This window comes from Ptychodera flava, chromosome 8, assembly GCF_041260155.1.
Source record: "Ptychodera flava strain L36383 chromosome 8, AS_Pfla_20210202, whole genome shotgun sequence".
Classification (NCBI taxonomy): Eukaryota; Metazoa; Hemichordata; class Enteropneusta; family Ptychoderidae; genus Ptychodera; species Ptychodera flava.
The window spans coordinates 16,406,969-16,426,599 of NC_091935.1; the positions used below are offsets into that span (position 1 = coordinate 16,406,969).

The 19,631-nt window shown below is 36.8% G+C and overlaps 1 protein-coding gene across 1 annotated transcript; it reads left to right on the plus strand.

The window, feature by feature from the left end:
- The first annotated feature begins 11,074 nt into the window (after nucleotides 1-11,074).
- On the plus strand, nucleotides 11,075-18,831 carry LOC139138642 (uncharacterized). The gene is made up of 4 exons (XM_070707118.1): nucleotides 11,075-11,158; nucleotides 16,170-16,435; nucleotides 16,813-16,977; nucleotides 17,431-18,831. Exons 1-4 carry the CDS (start codon nucleotides 11,143-11,145, stop codon nucleotides 17,566-17,568), a joined length of 585 nt encoding a protein of 194 aa, XP_070563219.1. The 5' UTR covers nucleotides 11,075-11,142; the 3' UTR covers nucleotides 17,569-18,831.
- Nucleotides 18,832-19,631: the final 800 nt, after the last annotated feature.

Below are 19,631 nucleotides of genomic sequence, written 5' to 3' on the forward strand. Positions count from 1 at the left end.
TAGGGAAAATGTCAATAAGAATGGGCTCAGTCGTAGTAAGAACTGATGAGCATTCTTTACCATCTAATCTCAAAGGTTTGGAAATTCAGCCTCTTAATCATCAAACTTGTTCATCATCTTATTAAAAAGTAGGCTACACAAAGGCAAATATCATTTTAGTTGCATGCATTACTTAACAAGGATGACCTCATGCCCATCATTAACAAATGAACTTCTTATTTTCGAAATTGTGTTTTTTACAGAGGAAGTGATACGGTTAATGACATATTTGGTATTGCATTGTTATGGTTATCAATCCCCGCTTATGCTAATCTCTTGACATTGGTGTGATAATTGGCATGATGTTTTCCGACAAAATAAGAATTTACACATTTGCAAAATTCAGAATCCTTGTTTGCAAAATCAGAGCGTGTTCTTGGGTCTCGTCTTAGCCTCAAAGATAACATTCCCATCACTGAAATTAAGACATTTAGCAACACTTCTGTGCTTAGACCTCTGTTGATTACAGCTGTTGTTGAATAATGAAAGAGACTGAAGAAAGATTTCAATGTTTTCCGTCTGTGATGGGATGATGAGAGCGCCACCAAAGAATGTGTTGTTATATTTTGATGCTTTCGTTAATTCATATTTTGTTTTGCATTCTGCTCAAATCTTGTTCATTTGATATGTTTTTGCCCCTGAAAGTTCGTGGAGGCCATTTGAAACGTCTTTTGAAGCATTTTTACCGAAGTTATTAACTAAAAGCGTGACTGAACAACGCTGAATTTTGTTCACTTATTCACAAATCGACGTCATCTTTCGACATTGTATGACAGGGATACATAGGCATATGTTGTCACAAATATGGCGGTTTCATCATCTCTAATGCCGGCGTACGTATACGATTTGCTTTGTATACGTAAAAACTGGCGGTTCAAATTTGGATGTAACATAGACAGAGAACGAATGTTTGAATTATGTGAAAGGGCCAAAAGTTGCAACTTTTCACGATTTTTTTCACTATATTTTAGTATTTAATATCAACTACAACTTCTTATATTTCAAAAAATCGAAAATGTTATTTTCCCTCATAGAGTTAACAAAGGAAAGCTTTTATTGTAAACAAACGTCCCATCCCTCCTTCCTTTATACTGTATATGGTCTTTGTCGATCAACTTACAAACGGCCCACTTGCAAACGTTGCAGCTTGCCGCCATTACATGCAATTATTGAGGAACAATGCAAATACAACATACATATAAATGCGAAACACACTCCCTTGAACAACGCCGGGGAATGCAATAGATCGTATAATGAACTATTATTCTTTATAATCTGGCGAAATTTTGGCCAGCATCTTTTAGCTTTAGTTACGTGATGCAGTGAGACTTAGCCCCACCCTTGGGTCCTTGAGCTATCTAATGTCTAGTATTTTTCAATAGAGTACCCTTTTCTTAAGCAAACTGATTGTGATGTAAGGCAGGCGAATACGCCAAATTAAAGACGTACTCCCTTCATTAAATCCCTACGTATAACAGGTCTTTTGAAGAGATTTGCGACACCCTGCCATGAACCGTATTGAACGCACTTTGATCACATTATGACCTTTTCACACGTGGCTTTACTTTGATTCACTTACCGCTAGCTTGGTTTGTTTAATTTTTATCCCGCACTTGTGCAGTTTTAATCTTTCTTACCATTTTTTTATTTTTAGATTGGCATCATAGTTTGGAATATATCTCCATGATTATTCCTCAAATGCACTGCGAAAATTCATTTTGGAAAAAGTGGAAATTGCGCGCCTTTCTATGTAGACGTGGTGGCATAGTGTATGGCACAAATGTGGCTAATGGCGACCACTAGAGAATTCGAAGCGCAGTCCAGTAATAGTCCGTGGGCTAGAGGGGGTCTACGTGCACCCCCCCCACAGGATAACAAACCTGTATTTTTCAGAACCCTTGGGATCCCTAGAATACGAAATGGAATTTTAACAGGAAAAATATAGGGACGAATAGCTGTTATGGTCATGTTTTGAAGGGTACCGCAAAATCACGATTTTCCAAGCCAAATGCATTTTCGTCAAATCTGTCTTCTTGTAAGTCATGTGCTGAGCTCATTTTTTAACATAACCTCACTTGTTTGGTATCATTAGAAAGGAATTTATTTTTCTTTAAGATGACATATTGCATTATGCAATATCTTTTACAGTTTTTGTCAAATATAACCAAAACTTACCCCTTACCCCAAAATTTAACATTGCAAATTACAGTAAAACTCAAATTCTACCAATTTTTTAGCTAGGCATAATAAAATATGCATTGCTTTGTCTGAAATCTGTTTTATTTGATACAGGGACATGTCAGAAATATGAAATAGACTTTTAACAGAAAAAATATTGGGAATCTACAGCTGTAACAGTCATATTTTGAAGGGTACCGCAAAATAACAGTGTTGCAGATTTGCATGCATTTTTGTTAAAACTGTCTTCCTATAAGTTATTTGCTGAGCTTGTTTTTGAATATAACCTGGCTTGTTAGGTATCATTAGAAAGATAATTTACTAATCTTTAGAATGACATATTGTAACATGCAATATCTTGTGTAGTTTTCATGATATATAACCAAAACTTACCCCATACCCCAAAGTTTACATTGAAAATTGCAGTCATACCTAAAACCAAATTCTACCATTTTTTAGCTTGACACAAAAATCTGGCCGGTTTTGCTATTAAATCTATTTTATTTGGTAATGGGACATGTCAGAAATATGAAATAGACTTTTAACAGAAAAAATATTAGGACTCTACAGCTGTAATAGTCATATTTTGAAGGGTACCGCAAAATCATAGTGTAGCAGATTTGCATGCATTTTTGTTAAATTTGTCTTCTTATAAGTTATTTGCTGAGCTTGTTTTTGAATATAACCTGGCTTGTTAGGTATCATTAGAAAGATAATTGACTAATCTTTAGAATGACATATTGTAACATGCAATATCTTCTATAGTTTTCATGAAATATGACCAAAACTTACCCCATACCCCAAAATTTACATCGAAAACTACTGTCATAGCTGATGTCAAATTCAAGCAATTTTTTACGCAGACATAAAAAATTAGACAATTTTTTGTATGAAATCTGCTTTATTTTGTACTTGGCCATATCAGAAATATGAAATGAACTTTTAACAGAAAAAATATTGGGATTCTATAGCTGTAACAGCTGTATTTTTAAGGGTACAGCAAAATCTCAGTATTCCTGATTCGCATACGTTTTTGTTAAATCTGTCATCCTCTAAGTCGTCTACTGAGCTTGTTATTGATTATAACTGGGTTTGTTTAGTATCATTGAAAAGGTAATTGAATAGTCTTTACAATGACATATTGTAACAGGCAATATCTTGTGTAGTTTTCATGATATATAACCAAAACGTACCCCATACCCCAAAGTTTACATTGAAAATTGCAGTCATAGCTAAAACCAAATTCTACCATTTTTTTAGCTTGACACAAAAAATCTGGCCGTTTTTGCTATTAAATCTGTTTATTTGGTACAGGGACATATCAGAAATATGAAATAGACTTTTAACAGAAAAAATATTGGGAATCTACAGCTGTAACAGTCATATTTTGAAGGGTACCGCAAAATCATAGTTTAGCAGATTTGCATGCATTTTTGTTAAATTTGTCTTCTTATAAGTTATCTGCTGAGCTTGTTTTTGAATATAACCTGGCTTGTTGGGTATCATTAGAAAGATAATTTACTAATCTTTAGAATGACATATTGTAATATGCAATATCTTGTGTAGTTTTCATGATATATAACCAAAACTTACCCCATACCCCAAAGTTTACATTGAAAATTGCAGTCATAGCTAAAACCAAATTCTACCATTTTTTTACCTAGACATATAACATCTGGCCATTTTTGCTATTAAATCTATTTTATTTGGTACAGGGACATGTCAGAAATATGAAATAGACTTTTAACAGAAAGAATATTGGTATTCTCTGGCTGTAAAAGGCATATTTTGTGGAGTAATGCAAATCACAGCAGTGCAGACTCATATGTGTTTTTGTTAACTTTGTCCCATTGTAGGTCATCTGCTGCGCTTATTTTATTACATAACCATGTTTATTTGGTATCATTAAAAAGCTAATTTACTATTGTTCTTAATAACATATTGTTAAATGCCATATCTGATATAGTTTTCATGGATATGACGAAAACTTACCCCATACCACAACGTTTATATCGAAAATTACTTTCGTAGGTATCGTCAAATTCTACCAATTTTCTAGCTAGACATAACAAATAAGGCAATGCTTTATATGAAATCTTTTATTTGGTACTGGGGAATGTCAGAAATATGAAATAGACTTTTAACAGAAAATATATTGGGACTCTACAGCTGTAACAGTCATATTTTGAAGGGTCTCGCAAAATCACAGTATTGCCAACTCGCTTGCTTTTTTGTTAAATCTGTCTTCTTATAAGTCATCTGCTGAGCTTGGTTTTTAACATAACCTGGCTTGTTAGGTATCAATAGAAAGGTAATTTACTAGTCTTTAAAATGACATATTGTAATATGCAATGTCTTGTTTAGGTTTCATGAAATAGGACCAAAACTTACCCCATACCCCAAGGTTTACACAGCAAATTACTGCAAATCTGAAACTCTACCTTTTTTACAATTTATTAACTTATATACCAAAGGCAATGCTTGTATGCAATCTATGAAATCTGTGATTTTTGTTTAAAAAGTATGTCACAAATATGAAATTAACCTTTAACAGGAACATGATATGATTTTGTAGCCTTTTGGATCATATTTGGAAGGTTACCCAGGTATCAGGGCAAATTTGCCAAAATACATACATTTGCAATATATGGGTTCTCCCTCCAAAAATGATCCAAGTGGCTACTAAATTGTATCATCTTCCCGTTAAAAGTTAATTTATACTTGTGACATACTTTTGTAACAAATAAATCAGATTTTAAACAAGAATGCCTTTTGTATTATGTGCAGAAAAAATGGTAGAATTTAAGATAAGCCATAATTTTCGATTTGAACTTTTGGGTATTGGGTAAAGTTTGACCATATTCCAGGAAAACTATGAATGACATTGTATATAACAATATGTCATTTAAAGAAGAATAAATTGCCCTACTAATGATACCTCACAAGCCAGGTTGTCTCACAAAATAAGTTCAGCAGATGACTTACAATAAGAAGAATTTAACAAAAAAGGTGCCAGTTTGTGGTACTGCGATTTTGCATTTCCCTTCAAAATATGGCTGTTACAACTATACAGTCCAAATATTTTTTCTGTTAAAAGTCTATTTCACATTTCTGACATGACCCAGTACCATATACAACAGATTTAATACCGAAACAGAGCTATTTTTAATCATGTCTAGCTAAAAATTCACGGAATTTGATCACGTTATCTATGACAGTACTTTCAATATAAACCTTGGGTATGGGGTACGTTTTGGTCATATTCCATGAAAAATATACAAGATATTGCCTTTACAATATGTCATTGTAAAGACTATTCAATTACCTTTTCAATAATACTAAACAAACCCAGTTATAATCAATAACAAGCTCAGTAGACGACTTAGAGGATGACAGATTTAACAAAAAACGCATGCGAATCAGGAATACTGAGATTTTGCTGTACCCTTAAAAATACAGCTGTTACAGCTATAGAATCCCAATATTTTTTCTGTTAAAAGTTCATTTCATATTTGTACAAAATAAAACAGATTTCATACAAAAAATTGTCTAATTTTTTATGTCTACGTAAAAATTGCTTGAATTTGACATCAGCTATGACAGTAGTTTTCGATGTAAATTTTGGGGTATGGGGTAAGTTTTGGTCATATTTCATGAAAACTATAGAAGATATTGCATGTTACAATATGTCATTCTAAAGATTAGTAAATTATTTTTCTAATAATACCTAACAAGCCAGGTTATATTCAAAAACAAGCTCAGCAGATAACTTATAAGAAGACAAATTTAACAAAAATGCATGCAAATCTGCAACACTGTTATTTTGCGGTACCCTTCAAAATATGACTGTTACAGCTGTAGATTCCCAATATTTTTTCTGTTAAAAGTCTATTTCATATTTCTGACATGTCCTTGTACCAAATAAAATAGATTTAATAGCAAAAACGGCCAGATTTTTTGTGTCAAGCTAAAAAAATTGTAGAATTTGGTTTTAGCTATGACTGCAATTTTCAATGTAAACTTTGGGGTATGGGGTAAGTTTTGGCTATATATCATGAAAACTACACAAGATATTGCATGTTACAATATGTCATTCTAAAGATTAGTTAATTATCTTTCTAATGATACCCAACAAGCCAGGTTATATTCAAAAACAAGCTCAGCAAATAACTTATAAGAAGACAGTTTTAACAAAAATGCATGCAAATCTGCAACACTGTTATTTTGCGGTACCCTTCAAAATATGACTGTTACAGCTGTAGATTCCCAATATTTTTTCTGTTAAAAGTCTATTTCATATTTTTGACATGTCCCTGTATCAAATAAAACAGATTTCAGACAAAGCAATGCATATTTTATTATGCCTAGCTAAAAAATTGGTAGAATTTGAGTTTTACTGTAATTTGCAATGTTAAATTTTGGGGTAAGGGGTAAGTTTTGGTTATATTTGACAAAAACTGTAAAAGATATTTCATAATGCAATATGTCATCTTAAAGAAAAATAAATTCCCTTTCTAATGATACCAAACAAGTGAGGTTATGTTAAAAAATGAGCTCAGCACATGACTTACAAGAAGACAGATTTGACGAAAATGCATTTGGCTTGGAAAATCGTGATTTTGCGGTACCCTTCAAAACATGACCATAACAGCTATTGCGTCCCTATATTTTTTCTGTTAAAATTCCATTTCGTATTCTAATGATCCCAAGGGTTCTAAAAATACAGGTTTGTTATCCTGTGGGGGGGGGGGGGTGCACGTAGACCCCCTCTGCCCACGGACTATAATATTGGCAGTTTTCAAAACGAAATTAGAAATGGTTCACTTGATCTCTCTTTGTTCGTGTTTCACAGTCACAGGTATTGTTCATGGGCGTGCCCATTGCTTTGCATTGAGAGTTTCCTAGAATGCTCCTCGGGGACAGATATTCGGACTCTCAGACTTCTGTTGATCTACCGCCTATCGGCCCGGGGGCTCATTTTGAAGCGTATGGAAAAAATAAAGGTTTTGTGAAAATCGAAAATTTCATTTCTTCCCATAGAGTTAACACAGGGATGGCGGCCATTTTGAATTTCGCGCTCTGTTAATATTACGTAATTTGTTTTCTTGTACCAAATTTTGTACGGTGACCCCAAATTTTTATTCTAGACTTCGACAGGGGTGGTTTTAATTTTCTGTATAGTAAACTTGTGCAAAATTTTAAAGACTTTAATTTCGAGACGCGAAGTACATAAAACATTATAGGGTCGAGTCGTGATCGCCAGTAACTCTGTAAACGTCACGTTCTGATATTTCAATCAAATATAACGTGTTTATTTCGAATTTTTCTGTCTTTTACTGAGTGAACTTGAACTTCTTTGTTCATATTCACTTTGATATGTTTTAATTAAGTGATAATTACGTTTCTTTAGTTACATTCATTTCGAGGTGTTGATGCAAACCGTAATTTTTGTGCAAAATATCTTAAAACTAGGCCCCAAACGACAACCATGCACCAGAGTGAATGAAAACCGAAAAAGGTATACTCCATTTTATAAATTCCAGGTACGATATTGTATGCTGCTCGACATTTTCAAGTGTATTTCTCGCAAAAAGTCATCCACGATATCTATCACACACTGGGACGTCCCACTACAGGGATGTGCCGTAATGTGCAGATCCTTTTCACGTTTGCGTCAAACAATAAATTGTCTCTCCACTGATTGCGACATCACCCCCCAAACGGTAGTGGAGTGACCGCGGTCAAACATCGATCCGTATTTAGCTTGGTCTGTGGTTAAATGTCCGTTTGAAATATTCTCGTAGTTACTGAGTGTAGACAATCGGGGGAAGTCACCCATTGACTGCTCCAGATAACGAGGCTATGATATCGCGTGTTCTCTTTGCCAATTCAGCGATATCCAGGTGCTACGTGACAGGTAATCCCTTCCGCAATCTGGTCACGCCACAAAACACACGTTGGTCGCATTGGGAGGGGTCGTGCCCGACACATGATTGTCAGATTGTGAACGAAGCAGAGTACACATGTACGCTCAGTAGTGGAATAAGCCAAGAATGAATCCGTTTTTTCATGCAGTTCTTCTTCGGTGGTCGTTTTATAAATCTTGTACTTCGTTATTTAGCCAGTGATGTATTTTCGATCTAGTTCAATTCAAAGGCACGTATCGTTAAAGAAATTTTGCAATTCCATACTTCTATATTATCACAAACAGAATTTTCAGGCAGCAATACGGCAGCATTTAGAGCCAACGCGATTTATCTTGTAACACCCCTCCTCAATAAGACAGCACCACGTTAGGCAGGACACTCACAGGGAAGCCAGGAAGAAAAAACAAACAAACAAACAAATAAATAAACAAAAATATACAAACATACAGAGGCATACAAATACATAAATAAATAACAAACAAAAATACAGACAAACATAAACAAACAAACAATATCATGAATAAATAACAAACATACCAACAGATAAACATCTATTTATATTTATATTCTATCTCTCCATCTATATCTATCTGTCTATCTATCTATCTCTCTCTCTCTCTCTCTCTCTCTCTCTCTCTCTCTCTCTCTCTCTCTCTCTCTCTCTCTCTCTCTATATAATGTGTGTGTGTAAGAGATAACAGCATATCGAAAAAAAGACTGAAATAATTAACTGAACCGCTCATGCCACATATTCTACCACGGCGGTATCACTCTTCCCTATACTATAATCAACCAATCAGAATATTACAACAAAGTGACAGAATATCTTTTGTCTTTTTCTAGTCAAGGTAACCACAGCATAACGAGGATAACAGGTTGCCCAATATCTTTGGTATATTTCATGATCGTTTTTGATACACAGATGGTCAAGTTCACCACCTGGCTCATCGCTTGTCTGAGTACTCATTGTTGAGGCACTACTTCAAGCCTACTGCCCCCTTTAATGATAAACATTGGGACACCACTTCCGATAAAATGCTGATTAAGTCTACCTGGTAAGAAAACCACCACGACGGTGAAAATTCACTTTCATCTGAACAATAAGCTTACGTACTCTGATGTAACTAACATTTCAAAAGGTTTATCTGGTTTTATGGAGGACTCGAAGGTCCGGGATCAACATTGAGTCTTCAAAGCGTTGATAACAACGCGCACACAGACAGACATATACACGTACACACTATCAAGCAAAAGCGTGTCTTTACTTGAACGGGACAAACTGATGGGACAATGTTGAATACGGGGTTGCATTGCGCTTTAGAGGTCAAGTGTAACGAAACTATTGGAACTGACTTTGATTTTATCACTTAACATTCCGCTGTAGTCAACGCATATGTCAGTACGATGGGATGATCGCGTGATTGCGCAGTGACGATACGATGTGTGTGCCATCATCATACAACCTCGGCAACATCTCTGCAGCTGCCTCTTTTCTGTCTGACTCTGTCTCTAAGGGACTGGTCGATTTTTCAGCGGGGAAGTGGATCTATTGGGGTCAACCTGTTTTTAACTGAGGTGATTTGGGGTCATTGAAATGCTAAATGGGGAAGGGGAGGGGGAAGGGGAGGGGGGGTCGGTGCGTTTTTGAATGAAGACACGGGCTCATAATTGCATAAAATGCCTCAAACCACCCACAAATGGCATCATTCAATTGCAGTTTTCGGCGCGCCCGAATATATCAGAGATATCTGGATTTTTGCAAATTTAAAACCTGTTATGCAAAGCATCATACCAACCACGAAATACATCATTCAGTTATAGTTTCCGGTACATCCTTGGGGCGCGTAACTTTAAGATATCAGAGATATCTGCTCTGCAAAGCGTACTGATCATTATAAAGTCTGCCTGCAGTTTATCTACAAAGCATAATAAAAAAACTTTTTCCTTACTGTTTCTCTATGAGAACTCAGTATGAGAAAGTAAAATGCAAGAATATTCCATGATACATTGATACGTGTAGATTGGCATAGTTTACAAAAACAAAAAAAGACAAGAAATCATTCGTTCTCATTGATGCAACTATTTTCCTCCCCGCGACAGGTTTTTCAAATAAAAGTTGTTTCGGTTTTTTATGAGTAAAATAATAGTTAAAAACAAAGGGCAAACAAAGGGCAGCTTTTGTCATTATCAACTGTGCTTTTATGGTTGCAACGATACAAGGGAAGGTCCTCTCAGACACCGTGCACATCAGATTTGGCTACAAGTAATAAAAATAACTCTCCGGGGCTTCTCAGGAGATGTATTGTCAAAAGATGTAGCTAAGCTTTACCCGCATATGAAGGAAAACGGACTTTCAATGAGCCAAAACACTGAACACTGAACAAACACTGAACAAGATGGTTGGCACCAGTCCAATTATACCCACTGAAGTCTTTTAATTACTGCTGCTCTCTCTGTGATGTTAGTGATAGGCATCAATTTATGTACAGTTTTTGACATCTGGTTATGCATAGAAAGTGTGAAATACATTCACAGCTAAATACTGTATAAAATTAAACATTCCTATGCTGTAACTGACATGTAAATAATTTCATCAAAATAACTTATATATATATATATATATATATATATATATATATATATATATATATATATATATATATAATTTTTTACACTGAGACTGAGCATGCGAAGGTCGTCAGACAGTTTCCTAATTACAGCTTGGATTGTAGTTGGAAATAGGAAAATCATCCAGATAAATTGGATAAATCCTATGATATCAAATTGTAGGAGATTGGTTTGTTTTTTTGAGAATACCATGACGTCACTTGCTGACCACACACAAATGCGCGACAACGCACGTATGATAACGCACCCATGTTAAAAATAAACAGGACGAGTAGATAAATATAATGCTAGGGTTTTGCAATAATTGTTTCAAAGCTGCAGCGAACAGCTGATATTTAGCTGGGTGACGGGACACTCCGAGCGGAGAGACATGGTCGTCAATCCAGGTAACTATATATTGTATTTTTTTCGCACAGGCGTGTGTGTATCTCATAGTGACTGCGTCTTATGTTTTTGGCAATGTTTCAGTATTCTGCTGCAACTGATATCATTTTTATTATGACCTCTGATAGCAAACTATGGGCTGTCATAGTCGGCCATAAAATGAACCTGCCAGGAGTCACAAGAATTCAGGCTTACGGTCAGTGTTATCGCACGCTAATTTTTCATTTCAACAGATAACAGATATAAATTTTCCACTGAATCCAATGCCTTTATTGTCTATTTTCCACCATTCAGTTTTAGGATTTATTAATTTTTTTTCAAAATATCAGTCGTTCTCAAGAACAAAATATTGTGCTCGTTATCTCCATCCCGTCGGAGAATATTTTATAGCACTTCACAAAATGTTATACGTTGATAATTCATTACCCCACTGTATTAATTGACGCTGTTCTCGAGAATATGACAAATATGCACTCCTCTGATCGTCGGGTGTCCCGGCGTCAAGGAGAACAAAAACAGCTGGGTTGATAAGTGCCCTCTATATGAGATAACAGATGAATGGACATGTCCGTCCAGCCTCGTTCCAAGTTCGCGGAGAAAAAACAACACCTGTTGGTGGCCATGGCATTGACCTTGCTGTTTGCGCGTTGAGTATCAACCGCACAGAGGGAGAGTGATATGATGAAAGATGAAAGCCATGATTTGGAATAATGTCATTTTTTTATCTTTTGTGATAATCATACTATAACGCGCTTGTAACCATCTTGTACTTATTCATTGATGACATCAACTTCGGGGCCTTATCTCACGAGTTATCAGCAGCGTAATTTCCTCTCGGCATTCGATCCTGATTGACACTTACGTGCATAATTCGCCTGTTCTTGTATGCTATTGGACTGCAAATTGGAATCTTTGAGATGCGTTCCAGGGATTTCATTGGGCACGTTACAGAGAGCGAAATGACATCGTTACACACGTCTAGGTCGGGAGATCCGCTGGGTCGATTTTGCAAGGGATGGTCTTCCATTACTGACACGGAGCGGAGCCGGCTTCCAAAACTTCCGCAACTTGTACTTGTTCTACGTATGATGTTGATTGCTATGCACTTCTCAAAAACTAGCGTGGAGCAGAAATCACTCAGAAGGTATAGATCCTTTCAGGATAATGCGAAATTTTGGTTTCCTAGATTTGTGGTATTTTAATTCGACGGGTTATGGTCTTATTTCCTCGAGAATTTCACTTTTCACCTTCTTGTAATGATAAGACTCTTTGCAAAGCAATACATGAATTTCAAATATTTTCATTCTGCATCCTCATATATTTTACCGCCCCTACAGAGATATCTACTATCCCCATCCGATCTTTATCCTTCTGCGGTAGAGCCCCATCCCTTTGCATTTCAAGTGTATTGTGCATAACGGTCAAATATTACTTTGAATGGCTTGTATGCAGATTTATCGGATGACCACTTCCAACCAATCAGAGACAAGCGTTTGCTATTGATTAGTGGCACGTACTGTCATTGTTCCACGTGTGACACAGTAGTTGCCCTTTTGCCAGCCATTCACAAGGCTGTAGTAGCAAACTCGCATGACGTCATCGTAGTCCGCTCTGCAGCGACATTCATTTAACCGCGGGCCGGTATATCACAGTTACAGGTAACGCTGGGTCGATTGCACAATCCCCCTTCTAGATCGAAGTCTCAAAAACACCTGGGTCCCTGACTGTTTTATCGCAATCGAGTTGTTTGTGATACTATTGAAGGAAAAAAATGTTAGCGATTTCATTGAGTTCAGAGTCTATCCTGCTTGACAGTATTTCGCTACTACCGACACAATCTCTTCTAATTGAAAATTCAAGAGTTTATCGAACAGATTACCAGGCGACGGTCAAGTACGGTATGTTACACATCAGCGCTAGAACTACACAGCCCAGCGACCGTCATCTTTCTGTCATCCAGCGTTCACAACCTGGTCTGTGCTGTAGCCCCGGGGTTATCGTAGCGACCATCGCAAGAAGTCCCCTTCCTCTTGTCTCCAATGTATCAAATGTCAATTTCTGTAAATTTTCCCTTTTGATCAGAAGAAAATGGTTGACGGGTTCTCATAACCGAAGGTTGAGGAATTAGACCAAAAAAATTTCTGGTCCTTGACATTCAGCAAAAGTGATGCGGCGACGTGGTTTTCTATTTTGTTTTCTTTTTTGTTCCTTTCTTTTTTATTCCTATTCCTAATCCCTTTCTTTTTTATTCCTAACAATGCTGGTTTGGCACTATTGATGCAACAGTTATTGTCTTTTATCACTGGCTGCATGATATTTCCGTTTTCTTTTTAGCATTTTTGGACATGTAAACCGGGATATCAAGGATAGCTGTACTGATGAGTACGTATATCCCCCCAGTTCTGAAATGACGCGGGCGGTGACCAGAAATGATCTCTTTTTTTTCCCCCCGTAATTTTGGTTTTAGACCCTCCTTTGTCCTGGCAAACCATGGTATACGTCTACTTTTCTCAGTATGCAACACTAAATAGAAAATAAATGAATAAATATAAAGTAAGCATGTAAGATCAGTTACAAATCAATCAGTCAGTTAATTAACAATTAATTGATAATCATTAAACTCATCAAAAAGTCACAGCTAATACTGCCCTCGGACGCGAAACTAGATTTTTTTATCCGAATAAATGACAACCTCATATCTACCTTCGTTTGGTGTGATACCTGTTGCAATCGTTGGTTTCTGATAAAGTAGACATTAATAGTAATTCAGATAGTGCAAAAAAACAACAAAAATGTTTGTCTTGTTTTCCTATAGTTGTACGTTTGTAAACCCATCTTCAAGGATGCGTCTCAAAGATACGAATGGAAGTGTGTGCATCTAATGATAGCGAGTTAAAGGGAGAATTACATATATTCTGTTGGAGTTTCATAGTCTACAGAGGGCGTGTGTCAAAGGTCGAGTCAGCCATCACAAATCAAAAGAGTCATAACAATTATGATTGATTGAACTTTGATCATTAACTGGACCATCAGAGCGCGGAAGCTTCGTAGTTACCGCCGGTCTTGTAGTCAATGCCGTGCGGCTGTCATTTTGGAGGACCGTTGGTTGGTGGCGTTATTAGCACACACAAGTCAACAGGCGTCGCTATCGCACGGTCCACACGGGGCTATCGTAGCAAATCAGAGAGGCAGTCAGGTGGGAAAAATCTCCCAATAAAACTTTCAAAAACTACTTGCAGCCTTCCTGCTTTTTGAAACAATCTTCAGATGACTATAAGTGGTAAAGACGAGTTATTCTGAAAACAGTACTGCCGACATACGTTAAATCTTGGAACCAGACGATGTCTGAAGTCTTACACAGGTGTTCCTATGGAAATGATGTAATGCTCTGAAATATTCGGATAAAATTCGTCGTAGGCGTCCACATATGTGCCCAAAAAGGCAGGAAAAAATTACATTTGATTGATTGATTGATTGATTGATTGATTGATTGATTGATTTAAAGCTTCATTAGATATCATTGTTAATAAGTAAATCGTGGTCCGGACGATAGGTTTCACATATCAATGATTATACACACACGTTGTACACGGTACATTGGCTTTAGGACTAAAGCTTTGAATTTAAATTTCTATGTAAACACATTTTATGGAGAAGAATCAGAAAGTGCAGTTTTGTTTTCTTATACAAAGTAAATAAATGTCATCCAATACTATAGTATGTATTTCTATCACTATGGTTACTATATGCGACAAAATGACAAATATTTGTGCCCCGGCGTGCCCGACATCTGTAAGAGATCTTTGTGTTATTAAAACCTACTCCAAGTCGGCGATTCCTTTGCCAAATTGTGTTTAATTGTATTCCACTACATACCGTGGGAACTAGTTCTGACAACAAACGAAAATAAACCAAAATATCGACAGCAATGCACAATTCATCAGCGTTGATCGCGATTTCAGGTTTGTTACTAAATAAACAACACGATTGGAGCTAATTTTGGATAATTGGATGGTGAAGTAATTGTCCGTTTTAAATGTAAGCTCGTCATCGGCTTTTCTGTCTGCGTTTTACACTTGTTTTTATGAGTAATTTGTGGTATTGCAACATTCAGCTATAGGGCACCCAACACTTTTGAGAAATTTGAAAAAATATGAAGATCCTGTTATCCCAAATTAGTTCAAATTGTGTTATAGCTTCACGCGAGCGACATCAGACAACGCTACCTAAAATTCGGACAAATTTTGTTGTTGCATGTGCGGCTAGGCTATTGTTGCAGCTTGTACTTTGAGCAATAAATTCATACGAATTAGTGTGACTTTACGTAGCCATTGTAACACTAGCAGATCGAGCTTTAATTTTCGTCGTTTATGCGGAAACGAGAGAAAAAAAATGACGTCATTTGTGATCAGCGCTATTCATTATAATACTCATAGATCTCGAGATGAAAAAGGGGGTTGCTTCAATAACGATACCTCTGAACATGACACCTTAAAGCTATACTGTCACCTGTTCTAATTTTGCCACTGTGACAGTTACCATGGAAAGAGAAAATCTAACCAATCACAGATTTTAAGCGGGTGGCCGCTCTTTAAAAACAGCGCCCTCACATGGGCATTTTGAATACCAAGGAACGCCCCTTTGAACATATTTGGGCATTATTTAGATTACAGGTGACTGTATAACTAAACTGTCCACCATCTTCATGTCAGTGTTGTGAAGATTGAACTGAGGGATGGTCTACTGAATCGCTGGGGGGGGGGGGGGCTAGCGGCATGCATTGTTTCCGCATTCCAAAATGTGACATTTTTTTAGTAGACAGAGAAACATCTTCTCTCTGAAATATCACAATTTTTGGTTTCTAGTACGTTTTACTAAACGATTTTATCGTAAAAGAAGCAAAACAAAAAAACACATTTTGGAACACTTCTCTCTCCCAGAGATCTACATGGTTTAATCCTTAGGCATGAAACCAAAAAATTTAAAATCAGTTGTTTCCTTTATTTTCCACAGGTTTTCAGGCAGAGGCCGATACTTCTCTGCCATACATCGATCAGCCACCGCCCTACGATCAGTTGCCTGTTGCTTTGGCATCATCGAGTAAACTCAACGAAATCCGCACCAACGACCGTCATGCTCAGGAAACCACTTGCACGGTACCTATGACGTCAGCGATACGTCACTGTCCCACTCAACAGAACCAAAGCAACTGCAATGCATACAGGCAATATGCGATAAACTATGGCCAGTATTTACAAAACGGTGAAGTACATCCAACGGTGAGAATATAAGCTTACAATTGGAGAGAGAAGAACAATTTTAGTATCATCAATAAGTTAACAAAATACAATAATTTTCATATCAAGAGTAGGATTTTTCAAAAAAAAATATTTTGTGATTTGGGTATTTCAAAACAAGGAAAACGTACAAACCAGTGAATTTTTCAACAATTTGGTAACTTTAAAGTAGATATCCACAAAAATCAAAGAGTCGACTTTACGAACCTTAAAAATTGTTCAAATTTTCATGACTCGATGTTTTCAAAAAATGCCAATGTTTCATTGTAAAGTTCTGAATAACAGAGTAGTCAAAGTCTCTTAAATATCGTTCGCATCATAATTTCGAAAGTATGACGTTTTTGCAATCTCTTCAACAGAGGGCGCCCCAAGCAAATTTACCGTATGTGACAGTTGTTGACAGGACTGTGGATACACCTGTGAATAGATCCTTCAAAAAGGATATTCTTATCTTTATCTATTCCGTCATCGCTGTGCTTTTCTGTTTTATACTAGGAATGGCCGCCATCATATATTCAACAAGTGTAAGTCAGTTAAACCAACAATTCCTGCGGACTACTCATTCTATGTCTGTCAGTTTGACGTTCTCTGTGTTTGTCTGCATATCCGCCCGTCTGTCTGACTGTGTCTGTCTGAGTTTCTCATCCCCCTTTATTTCTGTTCCCCCCTCTCTCTCTCACACAAAAACACATTGTTTGTTTCCTTGATGCATTTACTTGTATTCTGTATTACTTTTGGAGTGCCTCACTCGTATAACTCTAGATAGGGAGATACCAACTCTCACCGAAATGCTCTAACTTCTCAATAAATCAAGCTTTTTGAAAGGACTATGGTCTCACGTGCTGGTTTTGTCGTGTGTCGGTCTCCTTGTTTCCGTTGAAATGACTTCGTTGCCGCCATAAACATTGAGGAGTCGTGTAACCCATGTCGAGACGGAAATTCCTTGTTTAACTCGTCTTCCGTTTATTCATTTTCAGGCGATGTGCTTCCGGGAAGTGAACGTGTGGAAAGCCGAATCACATTCGAATATCGCGTTGAAGTTATCGCACGCTTCCATTGTGTGTGGACTGATCCTGTACGGTGCCATCCTGGCATTCATGGTCATGGCGAAATAGGTCACAGAGTACGGAACCTTTGGATCACTTGCGATATAACTGGGCGTTTATTCTTAATGGGGCCTGGGGAATTCAGGTGCATGAACAGCGCCGCCAGGGACAAGTAAAAGATATCACTTGGCCAGTCAGATTTACACATGTTGGTGAATTTTCTAATACTTATATCAACGATATTTTTATTTATGCTGCGAGAGGTAAGAAAGTCCCCCAGTGGCTAACTCCTCCGCATGTGTACAGAATGTACAAAACGATGAATATTATTAAGGTAAACAAGACTCTTACATTGAAAAGTGGGATGTGATAAATAACCGCTATGGATAGTTGTAAGAAAAGTTTCTTGTCTCTGTAGACTGATAAATCTGTTTTGAAATATTTCTTTATCAAGACTTCTATGCAGTGTTTCATCATTAATGACTTCAATGAAAAAGGTACAAAAAGTGGAACAAAAAGCAACAAAAACATCACTCATTTACGTTTCTAAATTGATTAAAGCCCCATACAATATTTGCTTATATTGTGTTCCCAAAACATGCGTGTACTTTCGTGTGTGGCGGTCACTTGCTGTTATGGCTGCAATGATAGAACACTACTTTTAAATCGGTTCTGTAAATATTTCACGATATCCCTCGCAATCTTAAGTAGCATGATTTCTCTTTATGCAGGGATAAAATATTTGGAGATAAAGACCTATCATACATCATACACAGTTACTGTCGATGTATTTTCCAGTGTTTTCGTTCTGGCTACAAAATTCCGTTCCTTGTTCTACTCCAAAAATTTATCCGTAAACGTCTTGTTATGACCTTGCAAACAAAGCCAGTGTAAGTCTGTAATGCCCAATGTTGGTGAGATATGAATTCTATAGTCAGGATTAGAATTCTCACAACAACAATAAATATTATGTGCAACAAGGAATTTCCTTGTTGCACATAATGCGACATGTTAGCAAGCCTAATCCTTTGAATATCAACACACTTTGTGACGAAAACTACAACAAGCGAGACTTCCATTGAGAACATTTCCATAAGTCAAAACAATCGCTGTGCTCCAAAACAAGTTCAGCTAAAATCTTTCAATGTGTTGAGCACACGCACTTGAAGGTTTCGCTCGGTTTCCCTTTCAGAAATGTATCACCTCCTGGGATTATGATGTCATTTAGTGAAAGAAACTTTAGTTTTATAATTTTCTTATTTATTCGACTGGATGTAACTTTTCAAGAAAGCTTATTAAACACAGTTGAGTTGCACTTTGTATTTAACTTACAAGTTGTAAGACTATTTTGTAAAGCAAAGTTAGCTACGAGTAAGCAATAATTAGGATAACCATATCTGCGACTCTGTCCAGATTGCATGGTAAATCTCATTTCCATATAAATCAATTTTCAAGCGATCTTTCCACTGATCAGTGACGAATATTCCTTTCTTCGGCTCATTGTAATACATCTTGGATCCGTAAACGCCGCTGCATTATGCTTATATGAGCAAAAATGCACGGCAAGGTGATAAAATTAAAAAAACGTGAGAACGATATCTATGGTGCTAGGCGATACACTGAACAAGATGCCAGCTAAAGCATTGTTCTACTCATTGCTAATATGACGAAAGAATATCTATCTATCTATCTATCTATCTATCTATCTATCTATCTATCTATCTATCTATCTATCTATCTATCTATCTATCTATCTATCTATCTATCTATCTATCTATCTATCTATCTATCTATCAGTTTGTCTATCTGTCTGTCTATCTATCATCTATCTATCTATCTATCTATCTATCAGTTTGTCGGTCTGTCGGTCTGTCTGCCTACCTGCGCCTGCCTGCCTGACTGTCTTTCTGTCTATCTTTCTGTCTGTCTGTCTGTCTGTCTGTCTGTCTGTCTGTCTCTGTCTATCTGTCTGTCTCTCTGTCTGTGTTTCTGTCTCCATAAACCTATCTACCAACCTGCCTGGTTATTTACATACCTATATGTAAATGAGCTTACACAGGTAGACAGAGAAACATATACAGACAGACAGACAGACACTGACGAACAGGATACATAGATACATAGATACATAC